This window comes from Ovis aries, chromosome 17 (assembly GCF_016772045.2).
Source record: "Ovis aries strain OAR_USU_Benz2616 breed Rambouillet chromosome 17, ARS-UI_Ramb_v3.0, whole genome shotgun sequence".
NCBI classification, from domain to species: Eukaryota; Metazoa; Chordata; class Mammalia; order Artiodactyla; family Bovidae; genus Ovis; species Ovis aries.
The window spans coordinates 61,073,311-61,096,312 of NC_056070.1; the positions used below are offsets into that span (position 1 = coordinate 61,073,311).

General features: G+C 49.8%; 1 protein-coding gene and 1 non-coding gene across 2 annotated transcripts; both read right to left on the reverse strand.

Moving 5' to 3' along the window:
* Positions 1–2,511: 2,511 nt before the first annotated feature.
* On the reverse strand, positions 2,512–2,583 carry TRNAR-GCG (transfer RNA arginine (anticodon GCG)). Its single transcript has one exon. It is a non-coding gene; the product is annotated as a tRNA-Arg (tRNA).
* A 731-nt stretch (positions 2,584–3,314) lies between these two features.
* Positions 3,315–15,056, reverse strand: SDSL (serine dehydratase like). The gene is made up of 8 exons (XM_004017391.5): positions 14,990–15,056; positions 10,625–10,819; positions 10,298–10,337; positions 9,465–9,604; positions 7,854–7,942; positions 6,792–7,019; positions 4,702–4,826; positions 3,315–3,726 (listed from the first exon to the last, which is right to left on the reverse strand). The coding sequence occupies exons 2-8, from the start codon at positions 10,796–10,798 to the stop codon at positions 3,533–3,535; spliced, it is 990 nt and encodes a 329-aa protein (XP_004017440.1). The 5' UTR covers positions 10,799–10,819; positions 14,990–15,056; the 3' UTR covers positions 3,315–3,532.
* Positions 15,057–23,002: the final 7,946 nt, after the last annotated feature.

Consider the following 23,002-nt stretch of genomic DNA (forward strand, 5'->3'; position numbering starts at 1 on the left):
CTCTGTTGGTTCTCCCCTAAAAGGAGAAACTTTGGTATTTGTTCTTCAAACATTTATTTTTTAGGGTTTTCTTTTTTGGAAGGGGAAGTATTGGTGAAGGTAATCAGTTTTCAGACTTAAGATAAAAAATCGCAGCAAAGGGTCGACTTGACTCTTTATAATTAATGGGGCGGCTTGTAATAGGATTCTCCTGCCTGTGGCGCTCCCAGGAAACACCTTTTTACATAAGATATTGCCCACGCCGGAGTGGCAGCGGAGTGATTTATGGGGTTTCTTGCTCCAGAAAACCTCTCCTGGGGTTGCCCAGCCAGTGGAATTTATCAGGGAATTTGGAAGCCAGGCAAGAAACCTGCCCGTGACATTTTTGGTGGAGTTTAAAAAGCACAAACATTGGGGAAGGGAGAAGCCAATGGGACGGGGCCAGGGAAACAGGGCCCACTGAGGTTGGGTTTTCCACCAGCAGAGCCTGAGATGGGAGTTCCTGGCACGTGATATATCAAGGGAGCCCTCAGAGGAAAAGCAGGGCAGGGGGCGGGAGGTGAACAGGAGGAGGGGAGGGCGCCAGTGGAGTCAGGGCTCAGCCAGATCGCAGGAGGCGCTCAGCTCTGTGGATGGGACCACAGAGATGCTCTTACCTTGAGGTTGCAAGAGGGGCTGGCTTTTCTAGCCCCCCCACACCTCTCTGGACACAGAGCCTCCCATCAGCCACTCCTGGGATATAGGGCAGCTGTCGGCCCTCAGCAACCATCGCTCCCACCATGAGCCGCTTCCATCTTTCCATGCCCCTGCCATGCCCGGGGTCGGCTCGGGGTCGGCTCTAGGTCGGCTCTGCAGCCCTAGACCAGCACAGAAAATCTGCTCTTGGGACCCTCATCGTAGGCTCCCCAGGAGGGCAGAGGCAATGGCAAGAGTCAGCCCCGGTGCCCATCCTGCTGGATCAGGTCATAACAACCATCACCTCAGCTTCAACCATCCAAGCCCCTCTCTCTCCGTGTCCCCACCCTGCCCTTGGCATTCCTTGGGTGTCAACCAGGAAGGGCCACACACCAAGGTAACGGATGCGTGTTATCCAGACAGGGTCAACAGACCCCTCGGCATCTTATCTCCAGCTTGCCGAGACCAGGAGAAGAGTAAACAGCAGCTGACAAGTCTCCCAAGGGTGCAGCCAAGGACAGGAGCCCGACTGGGAGACAGAGCACCTGGAATGGAGACGGGCCCTGCCAGCTCACCTGGGTGTGGAGATGGTCTCTGTATACTTACAGCTGATTCAGGTTGTCGTGCAGGAGAAATCAACACAGCCTTGTAATGCAATTATCCTCCAATTAAAAATAAATGAAATGAAATGACTGCTAAGACCCCTGGCACACAGTACAATACAAAACATACAAGCTCAATACAAGAATAAATGCTCCACACCCCTCATGGCTGGGGGAGGAACGCTCAGAAGATGGTAAGAACTAGCAATGACTGAAAGACTACTTATGCTGAGTTCTCATAACAATCTGCACACAACCCATTTTACAGGTTAGAACACTGAGGCACTAAACCAGAGCATCATTTACTCAAGGTCACCAGGGTAGTGAGTAGGAAAAATTTCAGGCTCAAGCCTGGCTCTGGGGCATTCAGCGTCTCTTCTGGTAACTCACAAGAACATAAGTCTGCATCCTGGAGGCTTCCGGAGGGACATCCTGGCAACCGAAGTCGTGCCTGCGATCAAAGGAAAGGTGAAGCCGAGGCAGAAGGAGGCCACTGCCGCTCTCAAATCCTCCTCTTGAGAAACGGAGGAGACACCTGGTGGAGGGAGCAGTCTGGCCCAAGGAAAGGAGGTGGGAAGCCGCAAGTGGGCCTCCTCCAGCACAGAGGGGCAGTCTGAAGCCAAGAGAGCGGAAGGCACTTGCCCAGGGTCACATAGTCATGACGCAGCCCCAACAGGGAGGTGGATTCTGCCTTGAGCTGTGATGCAAGTGGCCCCCACACTGACCTTTGTTTCCTGCAGCACTGGGAGGGGTCGGATAGGGCTCTCCCCATGCCAAGACCTCGTGAGGCCATCTGTCTCTGGGACTTCAGCACCCCTAGCAGGTTGGAGCCAAGGAAGACCCTGGGACTGGTCTCACCTGCCTGGAGGCTCTGCCTTCCCATTGGAGACGCTTTGCTGCCCCCTGGTGGCTGCAAAGGATTCTGATTTCCTCTGTTTTCAAAGAGCTCCCTTTTCAGGGCCGGCCGGAGCCCATTTTCAGCATCAGTCCCCTCCCTCTTTGTGACCCTCAGGTGTGTCCAGACCCACCCAGAGGCCATACCTCCTTCTCCAATGGCCCGCCAGGCAAAAAAAAAAAAAAAAAAAGCGGCAATCGAAGAAATACACAAAAGTGAAAAGTGAAAGTGAAGTCACTCAGTGAGTGACGTGTCTGACTCTGCGACCCCATGGACTGTAGCCTATCAGACTCCTCTGTCCATGGGGTTTTCCAGGCAAAGAGTGCTGGAGTGGATTGCCATTTCCTTCTCCAGCAGATCTTCCCAACCCAGGAATCGAACCCAGGTCTCCTGCATCGCAAGCAGACGCTTTACCATCTGAGCCACTAGGGAAGCCAGTGTTAAAAATCACTGGATTTGAAATGGGCTGGTCTACATTGCAGCCTGTGCACCCTTAATCGAGGTATGTCACCTTCTCGAATCTCAGTGTCCCCATCTGTAGAACAGGGATGATAATAATGGTTTCTAATCCATGATGCCTTTGTGAATGTTAAAAAGGACAACGAAGAGAAAGTTCTTAGAAGTTCTGGCACATGACAAGTATTTTGTGAAGACTGGTGAAGGGACTTCTCTGGTGTTTTGGTGGTTAAGAACCCGCCTGCCGATACAGGGGACACGGGTTCGAATCCTGGTCTGGGAACTAAGGTCCCACATGCCTCGGGACGACTAAGCCCATGCACCACAACCAATGAGCCCATGGACCCCAGAGCCCCCGCTCCTCAAGGGAGGCCGTTGCAATGAGAAGCCCACGCGCAGCAACGAAGACCCAGAGCAGCCAAAAATAAACGAATAAAATACTTTTTAAAAAAGATTGGTGGAGTTGTCCTCACTGACCCAGGGCTGAGAAGTGACAGAATACTCCCTCCCCTTCCTGAGCAGGTCCCCTAGGTAATGGAAGCCTGGTAAGGAACTCAGCATGGCCAGATTCCCTTACAAACCCCAGTTTTGAATTCTTGGCTTTATTGCCCAAGCTGTAGGATATGAAGAGCACTGACATCAAGGTTGCCGTGCGCCTTCCCTGAGTCCACGGAGGTTTAAAAAAAAAAAAAAAGGACCTGCTGGAGTTACAGACTCAACTCAGAATGGGTTTATTGGCCAGAGCTGCAGGGAGGCCAGAGGGACAAGCTCAGGTGGGCTTCCTGCAGGAGGCTGCCAGCACAGCAGCACAGGGCGGCTTCTACTGCCTTCCATGAGCCCAGAGGCCCCTCAGCCAGCTATATGGGTGTCCAGGGGCCTCTTGGGGATCGCTGGAACCCAGCCGGCCCTCCCAAACCAGGAGCCCTCAATCCTGGCCCAGCTGGGATTTCAGAGCCTGTAGCTCCCCACTATCGATGCTGTTGCCTCCGCACACGATGACCACGACTGAGGCTGGGGAAGGGCACAGGTGGCCCTCAGCCTGGAGCCTCCCCAGGAGGCCTGAGTAGATGGCAGCTAAGGCTGCCCCGCAGGCAGGCTCCACCAGTGTTCGCTCATCATCTGCCCAGAGAGGGGGATGGGGGTGGAGGGGAGGAAAAGGAGGGAAAACCAGTTAGTGCTCAGCAGGCTCTGGGCAATGCAGTTCCATGAAGCCAGCCATCCAGGCATCCATCTCACAATCTATCATTTGTCTGACCCTCTGTCCATCCATCAATCTGACCATCTATCCCTCCATCCATCCGCCTTTCATCCATCCATCCATCCATCCATCCATCCATCATTAGACTGTCTGTCTGTCCATCTATCAGTGTATCTATCAATCATTGTATCATCCATCCACCCATCCATTCATCCATCATTTGACTGTCCATCCATCAATGTATCCATTAATCAATGTGTCCACCCATCCATCCATCCATTTCTATATCATTTGTCAATCCACTGCCCATCAATCCATCCAACCAGCCAGCCACCCATCTACCTATTCATTATCCACCTTTCCACTCACTCAGACATCCATACATTCACTCAACAAATATTTATTGAGCACCCACTCCCTGGCAGGCCCCGGGAACACAACAATGAGCAAGACATACCAACCCCCACCCTCACAGAGTTCACAGTCTAGTGATGTAGCTGAATAAGAATCTGGCACTTGAAAGGATGGTGGACTGGTGCACAGGAAGTCTTCTGCCCAGGTGGGATGGGGGTGGGAAATCAGAGAAGGCTTCCTGGAGAAGGTGCCATGATGGGCTGAGTAGCCCTTTAGTTACATGAAACCAATAGGCAGCAGGGCCAGGATGGGCAGCCAGAGGGAAGATGAGTATGTACAGAACTCTGGAGGCTAGAGAGAGGACACACTTCTTCTTCACCCCCACCCCTTCCATCCACTCAGTGTATACTTACTGAATGATTACTATATACCCAGCCCTGTGATAGGCACTGAGGATATGGACAAGAGAAAACACATTCTCCTCAGGGGGTCCAGGGACCTCGTGGGTTTCCAAGCCCAGGTGGAGGGCACTGCTCACTCACCCAGGAATCGCTGCACAGCACTCATGGCTTCAGCATCCGCCACCACCTCCGAGAAGATCCTAAACTCTTTCGTACACTCCAGGGCCCGTGCAGCCACTGTCCTGGCCCCCAGGCTCTTGGCTAGACTGCAGGAGCGGGCAGTTGGGGCGGGGAAGGCAGGGGTGTGGAGAAGAGGTGGGGAGTCAGGTCTCCTCCCTGCACAGCCCCAGCCCTCCCCAGCCCCAGGCACCCCTCCCATCCTGCAGCAGGCCCAGGACTCAGCATTTTAAGCCTAGAGCAATGCCTGAGTCAGGGGAAGAATGCAAAAATTATGTGTCCAATGAATAGCTGGTGAGCACACATCCCTCTGACTCTACAACCATGACTGTGCTGTTCTCGCACAGACCCCAGAAAGCCAAGCCTAGAAAGTGATTCTTTCATTGTATTCATTCATAACCACTTATCATGTCTATACTATAGCTGTATTTATTGACTATTTACAGGGTGCTGGATGCAGGGATTCTCCTGGGGGGTCTTTTGTTTGTTTTATTTTTTGATCGCACCATACAGCCTGGTGTGTGGGAATCTTAGATCCCAGACCAGGGATTGAATCCACACCCCTGGAGTGGAAGCGCAGAGTTGTAACCACTGGGCCACCAAGGAAGTCCCCAGGATTTTCTGTTTTAAGTCTTACAATCTCCTTTGGGAGTTAGAAATGTATGAGTCCCATTTTATAGGTCAGGAAACTGAAGTTCAGAGAGGTTGAGCAACTTGCTCAAGGACACACAGCTAGTCAACAGCAGAATGTGGATTCAAATTCAAGCAGTCTGGCTCCAGAGTCCATGCTCTTTACCTCTGTGCTTGGGATGACCTACCTGCTGGTATTTTCCTGAGCTGGGCAGTCTTTCAGGGCCAGAAGAGCTTTTGCTGAGCTCATCAGAACTGACGCTGAGTCCTAAGTGGCCCACAGCATGGACTCTGGTGCCAGGCTGCCTGGTTTCAAACCTGGGTTCTAAACTAGCTGTGTGACCTTGGGAAAGCCACTTTGCCTCTCTGAGCCTCAGTTTCCTCATCTGGAAAACAGATAATAATAATAGCTGGGGGAACTTCCCTGGCAATCCAATGGTTAAGACTCTGAGCTTCCTCTGCAGGGGACATGGGTTCAGCTCCTGGTTGGGGAACTAAGATCCCACATGCTGCAAGGCCAAAATAAAGAATAGCTGGTTCACAAGGTTGTCGTGGAGAATGAGTTAAAGCATTTCAAGTGCTTAGAAGAGAGCCTTCCAGATAGTGAGTTCTGTAACAGTGTTAGCTGCGATTATGGTTATCGCCCTTATCCAGATCCAAGTCTGGGAGCAGAGACAACAGTGAATAAGGAAACCCAGGGATAAGTAAATAAATACCCACTGTAGAAAGACACCATGAGGGAGAACTTGGGAGGAAAACCTCCAATGACAGGGTTGCCGGGAGACCCTCTCTGGGGGAGAGAAACCAACCAGAAGAAGATGGAACCCCAGCACTTCTGGGCAGAGGACACAGCCTGTGCAAAAGCGTGGAGGGAGGAAAGTGCCCAGCCCATTCAAGGGACAGGAAGACAGGCCAGTGACTGGAATGGAGTACGGAGGGTTCTGATTCCAGCCTGAGAGCTTGGGGAACGCGCTGACGGGTTTAAGTAGGGAACAAAAAATTCCTATAGATCAGTCATGCAGGATTAAGGAGACCCCATGGAGGGACTTCCCTGGTGACCCAGTGGTTAAGACTGCCCTTCCAATGCAAGGGGCAAGGGTTCCATTTCTGCTCGGGGAACTAAAGTCCTGCATACCGTATGGCACAGCCAAAAAAAAAAAAAAAAAGAAAAGAAAAATTAAAAGAGAATTAAATACTTAAGGACTTCACTAGCATTGCAGTGCCCTTTCACTGCAGAAGGCACACGTTCTATCCCTGGTCAAGGAAATAAGATCCCGCTTGCCATGTGGTACAGCCAAAAAAAATTTTTTTTTAATTAAAAAAAATAAAAGGATACTACCTTGAGTGCTCCCACCCTCACTAATTGGGACTGAGAAGCCCCAGGATAGCCCAGCACCCCACAAATGCCCCCAGCCCATGCCTACCTAGTGATGCCGGGAAGTGTCACCAGCCTGCCTGCCTTGATGGCCGCGTTGAAGCAGTGTGCCCCTTGGGTCTCCATGGCAATTATGGGCACGTGTTGCCAGCCCACCTCTGCCAGACCAGCTGACACCCCCGCCAGGAGACCTCCGCCCCCGACTGCCAGCACCAGGGCACCCGGTGGTGTCCCCAGCGCTGCCTTCAGCTCCCGCACCAGGCTCATGTGGCCTTCCCTGTGGGACGAGGGAGTGGGAGAGAGGGCCAGGACTGAGGGCGGGCCTGGTCCCCAAGGCTCACAGGGACACAACCCCCCACAGTGCCAGCCCCCGCCCCGTCCACGGCAGGAGGAGGGGAGACCCTGCCACACTTGGTTCACTCAGCTTCCATCCACTCAGTTTACCAGCCTCCCAGGCACTTTCTCAATCCATTTCATCCATTCCACAACTTTGGAAAGAGGCAGCGTTCGTGTGTCTGGTTAAGAGCTGACCAGCCTGAGACTTCCCTGGTGGTCTAGTAGTTAAGACTCCTGGCTTCCACTGCAGGAGCCATGGGTTTGATCTCTGGTCTGGGAACTAAGATCCTGCATGCTACACGGTATGGCCAAAAATAAAAGGGCAGACCACTGTATCACTTGGAATCAGGCCAACTCACGTCCTGGGTCTGGGACTCAAGGTCTCCACCACTTACTAGCTGTGGGATCTTCGGCAAGTTTCTTGACCCCTCCAGGCCTCAGTTCCCTCACTTGTGAAATGGGCATAAAAAATCTATCTCTCTTGGGGAGGACTAAATGGGTTAAATGTGTCCCAAAGTACACACTTAGTCAAGGGGATTTATTCCTAGCATTTCCATCTTACACATGTGGAAACTGAGGTGCAGGGTGCTAAGACGCTTTGCAGGATTATACAACTCAGGAGTGGCAGAGGTGGGGTCTGGACCTCCGTGTGCCTGACTTCCAAGCCTCTTTTCCTCTCTGGACCTCAATTTTCCTTTCTGTCCAATGGGAGGACCCTGACTCAATGAGGGTTTCCCAGCACTGAGCTCCATAGGGGAAGGGACACCAGCCTTACCATATCAGGGGGTGGTCAAACGGAGGGACGTTCACCCAGCCATCATTCTTGGCCAACTCTTGTGCCCTCAGATTGGCCTCGTCCCAGATCTAAAGAGAAACCAAGACCTTCAGAAGATGGGAATTAGACAGCTGCAGAGGTTGGAGCAGTGCCTGAGGTCTCCTGGATGACTCCAGGGCCTAATGGCCTGGGGAGACCCCCAGGGGTGAGACCAGAGCTGGTGTGGGCCCAGCAGCCTCCTGGGACAATGGCAGAGCTTCCTCCTGGAGAAAAGGACGCCACGTGATTCCCACAATTCAGGTGGGACACGTTCAGCTGCCAGGCTGGATAAGAACAGAGCCCACCAGCCTGTGGTGCTGGGAAGAGGCGACTCCGAGCTTCCAATGCAGGGGGTGTGGGTTCGATCCCTGGTCAGGAAACTAAAATCCCACATGTTGTGGGGAAAAAAACCTTAATAATTAATTAATAGCTCATTCTGTAAAGAATCTGCCTGCAATGGAGGAGACTTGGGTTCAGTTCCTGAGTTGGGAAAATCCCCTGGAGAAGGAAATGGCAACCCACTCCGGTATTCTTGTCTGGAGAATCCCCATAGACACAGGAGCCTGGCGGGCTACAGTCCAAGGGATCACGAGAGTTGGACATGACTCAGCTACTAAACCACCACCACCAATTATTAATTAATTAAACATAAAGCCTGTTTGAGACCCCAAGAACTATAGCCCACTAGGGTCCTCTGTCCATGGAATTCTTTAGGCAAGAATACCGGAGTGGGTTGACATTTCCTTCTCCTAGGGATCTTCCTAACCCAGGGATCAAACCTGAGTATCCCGCATTGCAGGCAGTTTCTTTACCATCTGAGCCACAAGGGAAGCCCAATAATTAATTGTCAATTATTACTTAATTAAAGATAAAACCTGTTTTCTAGGGATGACAGCCAGCTGGATGGATGGATAGACTTTTTTTTTCCTTCTTCCCAGGAAAGGAGAAGGGTTATATGTTAAGTCTGTTTCTTTGGTAACAAAGTGAGCCAGTGATGTCCTCATCAGATGATATCCTTTCATATCAGGTGGACTCAGAGTGGTGGGTGATGCTATCGTGATCTTTACATTTCTTGTCTAATTGAATGGTAAAAATGTATAGTGAATAATACCAAGGGTTAGTGAGGAGGAAGGGAGAGAGATGGAGTAGGCAATGGCAACCCACTCCAGTATTCTTGCCCGGAAAATTCCATGGACAGAGGAGCCTGGTGGGCTATGGTCCATGGGGTTGCAAAGAGTTGGACGGGACTGAGCACACACACACACACACACACACACACACACACACACACACACACACACACACAGGGAGACAGATACTATCCTGATAATCACCAGCTTCCTGTTTCTCCTGGGTTCACACAGGTAATCTTCTCCAAATGGAGAGAGAAAAGTCGACAGACCTCAGTCCTTAATATACATCACGTCTCACTCGCCCCTGAGCTCAGCCATCCTAAGGGATGACTGGGTTCCAGGCATAGTTCACCAAAAGGAAAAAGAGTCTCTCAGGGGCGAGGAAGGGATTAAGGAGGAACAGCCCCTCCAGCTGCTTTGCCCTTCTTGGGGTCCTTACCTTTCCAGTCAGCTGAACTTTGGCCCCCTCCCACTGCAGCCTCTTCACCACCTTCACAGAGGTGCCCTCGGGGAGCACAATGGTGGCTGGGATGCCCAGCTTCCGGGCGGCATAAGCAGCTGCAATGCCCGCGTTACCCCCTGCGGAGGCAGTAGAAGAGGGTGCTGTGGGCAGTTGCTAGTCTATTGACACACTATTCTCCTGCCCGCCTGCCCTCCAATTTTCCTTTGGGAGTCACTCCTTCCTATGCTTATGTGCCCACCCATTGGCCCCAGAGGTGGACATGCGATCTAGGTGGAGCCAATCAGAGAACTCAATTACCTGAACCATGATTCATTCAGGGACGAGCGCATGATACAAGCTGGGCCAAAAAGACCAATTCATAGATCGAGGAGACCACGGGGAAGGGGTCCTCCCCTTTCCCTACGGTTGGCAGGATGGTAGGAGGCAAGCCTAAAACTCCCGATGGCCATCAGGCAGTCCATACGAGAGAAGAGTTAGTGTAGAGGGAAGGCAAACCAAGAGAAGGAGAGACACAGAGGAAACCACCTGGGTCCAGCTGTGCCTAAACCCATTATCCCAAGAATTCTTTGATTCTTGGAGTCTGTAATTTAAACCTGTATGAATTGGGTTTCCATCACTTTCTACCAGGGGGCTTGAACGATGGGAAGGGAGCAGGACACACAGAGCAGCCATCTGCCATGACCTTGATAAGACTGGACCTTTAACAAGAGGCCAAGCCCTAGACACCTCCTGCAGCTCCAACTCCTCCTCCTCCACCATCACACCCAGCCCCCGAGGACCCTCACGAAGTAGAAAGGGGGCAGGCTTACCTGAGGAACACACCAGGTGTCTGCATCCCTTTTTGGCCACCTAGGAAGACAAGGAACTTGGGCGGAGGATGACCTGAGCAGGTGTCCTGGAGCCCTGGGGGGGGATGTAGTTAGACTCTCCTCATCGTAGCCCACTCCAGCATTCTTGCCTGGAGAATTCCATGGACAGAGGAGCCTGGCGGGCTACCGTCCGTGGGGTTGCCAAGAGTCGGAGCGACGAAGCACAGCGCAGCATACCACCACATCGTACTCCAACTCTCCCCACCCCTCGTCCCGCCCACAGCACTCCCCGGGTCTACCACCTCACTCCTCCCCTCCTGCCCTCACCTCTTGGCAGAAATGCCCGATACCGCGGATCTTGAAGGAGCCCGTCGGCTGCACATTCTCATACTTGAGGAAGACAGGCATGCCGGCCACCTGGGACAGCGCCCAGCTCTCCAGCAGAGGCGTGACGACGTGGAAGGGCTCACCCTCGGCACATTCCTCCAGGGGGCTCTTCATCTCGGCAACAACCTGGAGGGCCTGCAGTAGGGCAGGAGCGTCACAGCCCAGGCGGCTCCCGCCCAGAGTCCCTCTAACTAGGACCGGGGAGGGGGAGGGAGAAGCCCCCTGGCTTGGCTCCCTTCATCCCCGGTGGCTGCCAAGCTGTGAGGCTCCAGGCAAGTGTCGGCACCTCTCTGGGCCTCAGTTTGACCATCCAGTCAAGGAGATTTGTACTAAGGGCACTTTTCTTCGGTTAATGTGGATGCTACAGCGCAAGAATGGAGAACATGGCCAATAGCGGTGATGAATGCATGAGATTTTATGCAGTCATCATTCATTGATTCAAAAAAAAAAAAAAAAAAGACATTCCCGAGCACCTACCGTCTGCCAGGCATTTTCAGGGTTAGGGACCCAGGAGTGGACAGGTCAGAGGCAGCCCCACGTTTTAGTTGGGGAGAGAGAATCAAAGAATTGCAACCTGGAATGACCTAGTGGGGAAGGCACTATTTTATCGAGGGTAGTCAGGAAAGACTCTCTCCCAGGAAAGAAACTTAAAAAAGATTTTTTTGCATTAAGGGGACTTCACTGGTGGGACTCTGCACTTCCAATGTAGGGGACAGAGATTCTACCACTGGTTGGCAAACAAAAAGCCCGTATACCTCAGGGGAAAAAAATTAAAACCTTGTACTATGGAAAATTTAAACACAGCAAAAGTGTCAAGAACCATCTGATGCAGCCGCCACTCAGCTTCAACAGTCATCAGCTCATGCCTGGCTTGTTTGTTCCATATCTGTACCCCTCCTCCTCCCCATATTATTATTTTTTCCACCTTTATCATTATATTTTCCTCCCATATTATTTGATCTGGAAATATTTCAGCATGTAGCTATAAAATTAAAGAACTCTTTTTAAACATTGTAGCCACAGTTTCAGAGCAGTATACATTTGTCCAAACTCTTCAAATTCTAACCTTGAGTAAGCTAATTTTATTTCATGGAAATTAGACCTCAGTGATGTTCATTTTTAAAAATGTAATCACAATACCATTATCACATCTAAAAATATTAACAATCATTTCTTAACAACATCAAATATTTGCTAAGTGTTCAAAATTCCAATCGTCTCACTAAATGTGATTAACAGTTGGTTTTGCAGATGGTGATAGTTAAGGTTTTAACAGTTTGAATCGGGTTGCAGAAGGGAGCTGTGCATTTTGGTTGGTCGAGAGATAATTTAATTTTCTTTTGATCTGCAGCTTCTCAAAAGGGGAGGGCTTCCCTGGTGGCTCAGTGGTAAAGAATCCGCCTGCTAATGCAGGAGACGTGGGTTCAATCCCTGGGTCAGGAATATCCCCTGGAGAAGGAAATGGCAACCCACTCCAGTATTCTTGCCTGGGAAATGCCATGGACAGAGGAGCCTGGCGGGCTACAGACCATGGGATCGTGGAGTCAGACATGACTTAGCAAGTAAACAACAACAAAGGGGAAACTGAGATGAACAAGAAGAGAAGCAAGGGAAAAGCATTCCTGCAGAGGGAACAGCAGATGGAGCCACCGCTTGAGGGAGATGAACTTGGAGTGTTCCAGGCGCTGATGAGACAAGGGACTGGGTAGAGGTGAGAGTATTAGTCAAGCAAAAAAGGTGCTTAGTCTTGTGAGAACTGGACTCTAAAGAAGGCTGAGCACCAAAGCATTGATGCTTTCAAATTGTGGTGCTGGAAAAGAGTCTTGAGGAATCCTTTGGACTGCAAGGAGATCAAGCCAGTTGATCCTAAAGGAAATCAGCCCTGAATATTCAACTGAAGGACTGAAGCTGAAGCTCCAATACTTTAGCCACCTGATGCGAAGAGCCGACACATTAGAGAAGACCCTGATGCTGGGAAAGATTGAAGTCAGAAGAAGAAGGGGGAGACAGAGGATGAGATGGTTGGATGGCATCACCAACTCAATGGATGTGAGTTTGAGCAAACTCTAGGAGATAATGAAGGACAGGGAAGCCTGGTGTGCTACTGTCCAAGGGGTCACAGAGAGTTGGGCAAGACCGAGGGACTAAACAAGGAGAGGTGAGCAGGGATGTTGGGAAGGGCGTTCCAGCCCACAGTGAGGAGTTGGGATATTATTCTATTTCTGCTTGCTATGGGAAGCCGCTGGGAGATTTGAAGCTAAGCTGCGAGTGAGTGAGTGAGTGAATGAACCAGTGTGAAAGGGCAAGAAGCAGAGAGGGAGGAAATTAGAAGGGAGGGAGAGTATAAGGGGTTTTTTGTTTGTTTATTTTGTTTTGTTTTTTTAAGGAGTAAACGCTGTTTTTCCTTTGAGAGGGAAACGAGTTGGGCCGCCCTTGCAGTTCCACTACTTGCCACTAGGGGGAGCGCATCAACCTCCATCAGCTACCACCAGCTCAAAGCTTCTAGTCCACACTTACTAAGTCAGGACTGGGCTCCCCACATCAGAGGGTTCCAGGTCTCTGATCCCTGAATTTGACTCGGAGTCCTTGCTGGGATGGCCCTGAGATTCCCCAGGCAGAGAAAAGCCTGAAACACTTCCACCCAGCTCCATCCGGGAAAATTCATGGCATTAGGGGAGAGCAGCCGCTGGGCCACCCAAATCCAGCAGGCCCAGCCCTGGCTTCACCTTGGCTCCAGAGCCCAAGAATTTGAGTTTTGGGGTGAATCAGAGGGAAAAGTTAGAAACTAGCTATGACTTCCTGGCTGTGTGACACAGGCAAGTGTCTCAACCTCTCTGTGCCTGTTTTCCCTTCTAAAATGGGAATAATAACATCCCAACTCACAGGTTAGAGTGCAGATTTAACCACTCCAGTATTCTTGCCTGAAGAATCCCATGAACAGAGGGGCCTGGCAGGCTACAGTCCATGGGGTCACAAAGAGTCAGATATGACCGAGCAGCCCAGTGCAATAATAATAACAGATATTCTTTGTTGAGTTCCTATTATGTGCCAGAAATTGGCTGAGTCTTTTGGAGGTGTCATTTCCCTGGGGTCTTCTAACGATGCCAATATGCTCATCCTTACTCTAGAATGTTTACAAAGCCCGGACCTAGGAACCGGGGGGTATCATGGTGAATAAGACAGACATCTACTCTTGGAGGGAACTTTATAGTCTTATAAGGGGATAATGAAGATCCCACATGTTGCAACTAAGACCCGGTGCATCCAAATAAATAAATTAATTTTAAAAAAATTTTTTAAACCTGAGACCTAAAAAAATGAGAATGAACTAACCACACAACAAACTGGGAGAAGAACTTGGGCATCACAGGACCACTGTGAGGATTAAGCGAGGTCTTACGTTAAATAGTAAAGACATCAACTCTGCCTCACGCACAATAACAGCTAATAGTTATGTGGGAATTACTGTGAGCCAGGCACCATGTCAAGCACCTTATAATAATTACAACAACCCTGAGATAGGTTCAATTATTAACTCCACTTTATAGACAATGAAACTGAGGCTCAGAGAGGTTAAGTATTAATAACCAGCCGAAGGTCGCACAGCTAGAAATGGCATGGCCAGGACTCCAAGTCAGGCAGTACAAGTTGGCATCTGTGCCCTTCCCCACCATGCTGTACTTTCTCTTTTATAGTAGCATTATCATTATGATGAAAGATGTGAGCATTTAGCACTTGACCACCGGTTGTCTTTAAAAGCAAATGCTGCTGGCTCAGTCCTCAGGCTCCTCAGCCCTCTTGGTTAGACTGCCCAGAAAAGAACAGCAGGCATCAGTTAAATGAATGAGTCCCAAGTTGCCAACAGCCTTATCAAGCCCAGACGCCCATGAGGGCACCTGCTACATCTATGGATTTGGATAAAGACCAGCTAACTGCCTTTTCCACTTTCTTCGTCCTTCAGCTTTTCTCCAGAGGCCACCCGGGTGACACTCTGCAGCCAAATTGTTGACGCCAGGGTTGGGAACCTCAGCACCTCTTAGTTGCCAGAATGCCCAGCCCTACCACCCTGGAGCCAGGGTGGGCTCCCCAATCTTCCAGGTCCTGGGCCCCCAGCCTTCTGCTGCAAGGCAGACAGGCCACAGGCACCCAGAGCTGAGCCTATGGGAGGACTTCGGACAGCCTCACTCTCCCACTTTCTGTCCAGCCAGCTGGGACTTGGCTCCAGAACCTTCCAAACAAACCTCTACTCACATTCACAAATGCACACCGAGTCCCAGGGCCCTACTTGGGCCCAGACCCACTTACCTTCCTTCCCAACAGTTCTCAGACCAGCTCAGGGCCAGTCCGCTGCCCACCGGCCTTCCTGAGCACCAGCTGTGCCAACTCCCTGCAGCCTCCTGTGGCCTTGGCCCCTCCCCTCGTGGTTAAAGGGATAGCTCTCCACTGGAGGAAAAAGGGGACAAGATCAGCCTTCACTGCTTCTCGGTTTGCTGTCCCAGACATGTGATGACCTGGCCCCATTTTACAGATTAAAAAAAACTGAGGCCCAGAAATGGGAATTCACTTGGCCAAGGCCACCCAGCCAGCAAGGGTCACCCTTTACCCCTCCCTCTGGATCACCTCTACTGTGACATAGACACCTCCAAATCCAGTGCTTGTCCCAAATGCCAAGCCACTTCCCCTGGACCACTGTCAAGGTCAGCTTAGGTCTGAGAAGAGAAAACAAGGATAAAGAAACAATTATTATCTGTCTCATGAGAAAGGCATATTTCCTTCTGAAGTTCCTCCTCATCTCTGATATTTTATGCCCAACACTGGGACTCAAACAATTATTTATTGTTCAAATGAATAACTCTGACAATCGATTCATTCATTCCAAGAATATTTATCGGGCACCGACCCTAGATCAAGCCCTGGGACCATTAGCCTCAAACAAGACAGCATGTCCCCTGCCCTCAAGAAGCCCCAAAGGGGGACTTCCCTGGTGGCCCAGTGGTAAAGAATCTGCCTTGCCATGCAGGGGACGTGGGTTCGATCCTGATCAGGGAAGTAAGTAGTTGCCTCATTGCAGCTACTAAGTCTGCACACTCTGGAGCCAGTGTGCCACAATTAGAGAGGCCTTGGGCGAAAACCAAAGATTCGCATAAGGCAGCTAAGACCCGATGCAACCAAACAAAATAAGTAAGCCCCAAGGGCCACTGAAGAGCAGCTGTGATCAGCTGTCAGATGTTGGCAGGAAGTGGGGAGGGCCAGGGCTGTGGGTGCCCAGAGCAGGTACCTCGCCTGGCCCCTGGAGGCTGGGAAGGCCTCGTGGAGGAGGAGACTGAGGGAAACCAGGAGTCAGCAACACAGAAAGCAAAGGTCAGGAACTGACAAAATGGGATGTTCCAGGAACAGATGTGCGCAGTAGGGCTGGTACGGAAAAGGCAGGAGAGGAAGTGTGTCTGCGGCTGGAGAGGCGGGCACAGACCAGAGCCCACAGGATGCCCCTACCAGTGCAGGGTGTGGACCTCACCCGGGGCCCTGCCTTAGACAGGGGAATGACAGGATCAGATTCCTGTCTTGTCTCTATCAGCATCTCACTGGGTGATTCTGAGCTGGTCACGTCCATGGCGTAGGCGGGCGGCGGGAAGGTTTAGTTCCCCTATATGTCAGACTGGATGTGAGGTCCAGGAAGCACGTAGCAGCCCAGATGGTCTGGGCCCTTCTTGGCCTGAGTGTGACGTCCCCGGATTTGATGATTAACTCCCAGGCCCTTGGGGGTCAAAGTGAATTGCTTGGTCATGATTCTTGAGAATGACTTTAGCAATTTCATTGCCTCCTCACACTAAGCACACGCCATCCTTGTCAGATGTCCTGTCCTGGAAGGGGAACTGGGGACACGGAGGTGGTAAAACCTAATTTATGCCCTGAAGTGGCCCCCAGCCTGAGGGGAGAGGAAGATACCAATTCAGTGACAACCCTAACATCCCCTAAGAGGACATAGAACAGAAGGTCCCCAAAGGGCAGCTGAGGGTGGGGTGTGATCAGGGAGGACTCCCTGGAGGAGGGGGGCCTTAGCCTACATGCTCAGACAAGAAGCATGACAGCCACATTCACTGTAGGCCCACTGTATGCCAGCCCTTCTGTGTTGACAAGAGATTCCCATAGGCTTTTGTTTGTTTTATTTGTTTGTTTGGCTCCACTGCCTCTTCATCTGCGTGTGTGGACTTTCTAGTTGCGTGTAAGGGCTTAGTTGCCCTGCAGCATGTGGGGTCTTAGTTCCCTCTCAAATTTTATTTTAAGAGTTGAGTATTTATGTCCTCTGTGTGTGTGTGCATAAGATAATATCCAGAATTTTATGGATATTATCGCTTAGAAAGAAGCTAAGACAGGTATTAAAGTTTTAAAATGGAGTTTGTTGTTTTAAAAACTACGAAGTAGTAGCAGTAAGTTTCTGGCATGAAGAGGCAATAACAATTAGAACACAGACCTTGAAGCCAGACTCTAGTACAAATACCAGCTTCGCACTTACTGGTTGTGCAACTTTGGGTAAGTTGCTTAATTTCTCTGTGCCCTGTTTTCACAAGCGTTGTTATTGTTCAGTTGCTAAGCCACGCCCGACTCTTTGAGACCCCACGGACGCCGTGGACGCCAGCACCCACGTCCTTCCCTGTCCTTCACTGTCTCCTAGAGTTTGCTCCAACACATGTCCATCGAGTTGGTGATGTCATCTGCCGGGGTCCAGCCCCAGTGGATCCAGGGAATTCGAAGTGGGGACGGAGTCGGTGTCCTAGGAAAAAACTTATTTAACTACAGATATATATAAAGATTAGAAATTGATAGTGTAGTAGGAAATATTAGTGGAGAAAAAGAGGCTGAATAACTTGGTTTACGCGGAAAACTAATAAAACCTCGAGACAAGAGGTTTGCACCATCTACGTTAGGCCACCGGCGTCCACTTGAATAGCGGAGGGTGCCCCACCTTGGGCTCCCTCTCACATGGATCTTAGAAGCCAGGGCAAGTAAGTAGACTTGGTGAGCCTCCGCACTCCAGATGGGAATTCAGGCGGAAAGGGGGAGAAAAGAATGACATGGGGGAGCCCAGCATCGGTGCAAGACTCAAGACTTTATTTTTAAAATCAGCTTATATACCCCAAGTTGTACATAAACAAATAATGGAATATGCAGAATTATGCAGGGGCAGCAGTCCTGACCCTCACTGAGACCAGGCTTTCTTTTTGCATACCTTCCTGTATTCAAAAGATCTCAGGTGGTTTACATTATCTTCTGGCCAAGAGGCCTGTTAACATTTTTATGGCTCTCTTCCTAGATAAATGTCTTTCAACCAGAAATCTCTCTTTCCTTAGAAGTGTTTTTTCTTTACTCTGCATCACCCTCAAAGTACTAAATAAAGTTACATTCATGTAGAACAAAGGTGCAGTGGGTTATAACAAAGAAAGTACTTACCTCAAAGATCTAATGTTGCTAATGCCAGGGCCACTATCTGTTTTTCCTATACACCAACTATATCTACAAATAAAAGATATGGAAATTTGGCAGCAAGTATTGGGTCAACAAATGAAACCTTTAATCAGTCCTATTCTAATGATTTTGACTCCTCAGAAGCCCCTACATTCCTAGGATGTTTTAAGCTTCCTGGGTCTCTCGCGGTCCGTGCAGCTGTAAGAGTCCAGCAGGCAGGCTAGACAGCCATCAGAGAGGTCTTTGGATTGAAACACTCTTATTATGCCCAGGAGACTTATTATCTAAAAGCTCTAAATTAAATTTTTCCAGAAAAAGGCGGTGGGGGGACAGCCCCCTGTTAATGTCAGTAGAGTAGGTGGAAAGCATAACACAGTAAAGCAGGCAGACTCTGGTTTTTTGGGGTGGATGCTCAGGAAATTCCAGGGGGAACCCCTGAAGCCTGATCACGCCCTTGCGTTTTGTCAGGCTTCCTTCCTCATGACCTTTGCCACGGGCGGGATTCCTCACGCTGGCTCCCGGCAGTCATCCAACCATCTGATCCTCTGTTATCCCCTTCTCCTCCCAACCTCAGTCTTTCCCAGCATCAGGGTCTTTTCTTATGAGTTGGCTCTTCGAATCAGGTGGCCAGAGTATGGGAGCTTCAGCTTCAATGACAGTCCTTCCAATGAATATTCAACGTTGAGTTCTTTTAGGATTGACTGGTTTGATCTCCTTGCAGTCCAAGGGACTCTCAAGAGTCTTCTCCAGCGATTTGACGGCATCGGTTTTTCGGTGCTCAGCCTTCATTATGGTCCAGCTCACATACATGACTACTGGAAAAACCATAACTTTGACATTTGTTGGCAAAGCAATGTCTCTGCTTTTCAATATGCTGTCTAGTTTTGTCATAGCTTTTCTTCCAAGGAAAGATGGTGTTGGGAGCCAGCGTGAAGAACTCTGCCCATGGCAAAGGTCATGAGGAAGGAAGCTTGGCATACGCAAAGGTGTGATCAAGCCTCAGGAAACCCCCTGTTCCAGAGCATCTACCCCCAAAACCAGAGTACTTTATGGGAAGCTCTCCCCTATAACCATTTCTCTCAGAGAAGGAGTTAACTTGCAGCTCCAGTTAATAAAAATTCCTGGGCGTGATAAGAGTGATTCAACTTACGAACTCTGGAGGTTCTCTGGCCTGCCTGATCAGGCTCGTCCAGCCGCATGTGATTGTTTACAGCCTCCCAACTTTGAGAGGCATGGGATGTTTTAAAACTTTCTAAATACAGACTCTTTTGAGAAGTTAGAAGATCATTAGTATAGTATTAGTAGGCTGATTAGGAATTATATTGGTGAAGGGTTTTTTCATTTGTCCTGCCAATAATTACTGCTAATTCCCTGCCCTGGGTGTGACAAGGATGTCTCAGGTCAAACCTTTCTGCTGACAGACTAGCTTGTGTGACAGCCTCTCAGCCATAAACAGCACAGAGACTTTGGAGTATTAGCATAGGGGTTTTTTCATTGATGAGTCAATGATTGCCATCAGGCCTCCATATCCTTAGGCACCTGGGAATATATTAATCAATGTATTTGGAATATAGAAAAGGAAATATAGTAGTTTTTTGATGTTAGCAATACTAGACTTTTTGAGTTAATGAATTTTCTCTTTTATTATAGACCACTGTACTTTGTTATAAATCACTGTGTCCTTGCTATGCAAAAATGTAACTTTGTCACTATCTTAAGACAAAATAGATCTTAAGGGGAACATTGGTGAAGGGTTTACATTTGTTGAGCCAATATTTGCTGCTAAATCTCCATATTCCTGCCCTTATAATGAATATAACTAGCATATAGGAGAAATAAGTATTAACCTTAAAGATTAATCATGTTAAACCTTAGGTTAAGTAAATTCCTTTCTTGATTGTAACTCACTACACCCTCACCCTATAGGAATGCAACTTTATTTGGAGGGTGGCGCCTGATTTAAGAAAAAATCACCCCTGGAAAAATAAGTTTTCTGGTTAACTGACCGGTATCAGAAAGAGCCATAAAATGTCAGCAGACCTCATGGCTAAAAGATGATGAAACTCTTAACACCTTTGTATAATTTTATATGAAGCACCTAACTGTGACAAGGGTCAGGTCTGCTGACCCCCGTGTGACTCTGTATTTATCCCTATGTGTAACAAAAAGGTATATAAACAAACCTGAAAAATAAAGAAATCAGATCAGTTTCTGGAAAGACTGATTCCCCCGTGTTGTTTCTTTCTCGCTCCCCGTTTTCCTGGCTGAATTCCCATCTGAAATGTGGGTACTCAGCAAGCCTGCTAATTCCGCCTGGGCTTCTGAGATTGGACCGGGGAGGACTCAGTGCCTCTTCTCCTTTGGCAGAATGGAAAGAAGCCTGTGGCCTACGTAGGTGGTGATTGGTATTCCATGTAAACCAGTTATTCAGCCTCTTTTCTCCACTAATTCTCCTACTACACTATCTGTTTCTAATCTCCCTCTATATCTGTAATTAAATGAGTTTTTCCAGGACGCCGACTCCATCCCCACCTTCGAATCACCCTGGATCCACCAGGGCTGGACCCTGGCAAGAGGGTCTTTTAATTTCATGGCTGCAGTCACCATCCGAAGTGATTTTGGAGCCCAAGAAAATAAAGTTTGTCACTGTTTCCACTTTTCCCCATCTATTTGCCATGAAGTCATGGACTGGATGCCATGATCTTCATTTTTTGAATGCTGAGTTTTAAGCCAGCTTTTCTTCTCTTTCACTTTCACTAAGAGGCTCTTTAGTTCCTCTTCAATTTCTGCCATTAGAGTGGTATCCTCTGCATGTCTGAAGTTGTTGATATTTCGAGGTGTGGGTCGGCAGTGGCCTGCTGTGGGGACAGGGACACTGGCTGTCCCTTTGTGGAGTTGATGTGAAGATCAAAAGAGTTAACAGATGTGAAATATTGAGAACAGTAGCAGGATCTCCCTGGTGGTCCAGAGGTTAAGAAGCCACACTTCCAACGCAGGGGGGTGCAGGTTGGATCCCACAAGCCCGCCGCTCGGCTTGGCCAAAAAAATAAAATAGTTAGAACAGTAGGAAGTATTTTGTGTTCTCTGCTGTTGCTGCTGCCGTTGTTGTTGTCACCGTGATGAAGGGTGTGACACAACAGTGTGGCAACAATTGCACCGCAGGCCATGAGAGGGTATGACATTGCTCTATCACAGGATGATTACAACACCCGGGGGAGGTGGGTGTTGTAGTGAACGCCACATTGTGGAGTCTGATTTGGCTCAGAGAGGCCAAGTCACTTTCCTGAGGTCACACAGCTGTGGCCAAGCTTAGGGTTTAGACCCAGAGGGACCAAGTTCCAAAGCTCCTGATCTGGAAGAGGATCGGGTAGGGAAGCCAGAGTGGTCGCTTCAGAGGGCAGAGGAGGCTGGAGAGGGGTCCGAGTCACTGACCTTGCCCTCCACCCTGCCCCCCTCCTGCCCCAGAGCCGCATTCATTATCCGGTCTCTATCCCTGAGATCTCAGGCTGCCAAACGCACACCCTGGCCAGCTTCCTGGGTTATTCATTAAGCTTCATTTCACCATCCTCAACCCCAGCGGGCCTTCTTGTTCCCAGGCCAGGGGAGCTACATAGAGAGGAGGGACGGAGCTTTGGACACGGGGGACTGGCCCTCGGGACTTGCAGTTTCAACCTTGGGCTCCGAGTCATACATTTTCCGAGTCTGAGGCTCAGTTCCATCAACAGGTGAAACAGCAGGGGCTCGGACAGTCAAGCAAGCAGCCCAGCTTGGGAGCCGCCCCAGTGGGATGTGGCCTTGCGTCTCCTGACACCCAGCAGTGGTGGCGGTGGTTTAGTCACCCAGTCGCGTCTGATTCTTTGCCACCCCCATGGACTGTAGCCCGCCAGGCTCCTCTCTCCATGGGATTTCCCAGGCAAGAATACCGGAATGGGTTGCCATTTCCTCCTCCAGGGGATCTTCCCGACCCAGGGATCAAACCCGAATCTGGTACATCTGAGCTAATGTCTCAGACTCTCACCAAGATGGTAAATCCTTCCAGAGCAAAGAGGGTCTTAAACTAGGGGTGATGCTTTTACAGGCTGGAGCTGATTCACTCTGCCCTCCATAAAGGAACATGGCTCTCTGTCTGCCACTGTCCCCATCTTTCTCTACTGCCTCCCTAACACCCAGCAGGCTCCTACTTGGTCCCTGGAGTTATTTGAGTTTGCCTGCCCTGGGAACCTTTGGGCAGAGGAACTCTTCCTCTCTCCTCTTGCCCCTGAAAAGGAGTCAGTTATTAAGGGAGAAACTGAGGCACAGGATAAGGTTCAGTGACTTGCCCCCTGTTGCCCAGCAAATAGCCCACGGGACCAATCATTGAGAGATACTACATCCAACGTGGATGCTCTTGTCCCAAGAGACATACACATTCACAGCCATGATATCTGACCTGGAAGTATCTGCTGCTGCTGTTGCGGCTGCTAAGTCGCTTCAGTCATGTACAACTCTGTGCAACCCCATAGACGGCAGCCCACCAGGCACCTCTATCCATGGGATTCTCCAGGCAAGAACACGGGAGTGGGTTGCCATTTCCTTCTCCAACGCATGAAAGTGAAAAGTGAAAGTGAAGTCACTCAGTTGGGTCCGACTCTTAGCAAACCCATGGACTGCAGCCCACCAGGCTCCTCCATCCATGGGATTCTCCAGGCAAGAGTACTGGAATGGGGTTCCATTGCCTTCTCCCAGAAGCATCTGCAGGGGGCATCTAACCCATCCTTACTGTGGATGGCAAAAATGAGGCCCAGAGGAAAATGGACAACTGTTCTGACCCTATGTTCAGATTTTTTTAAATAAAGATAAATGGATAGACTGCTT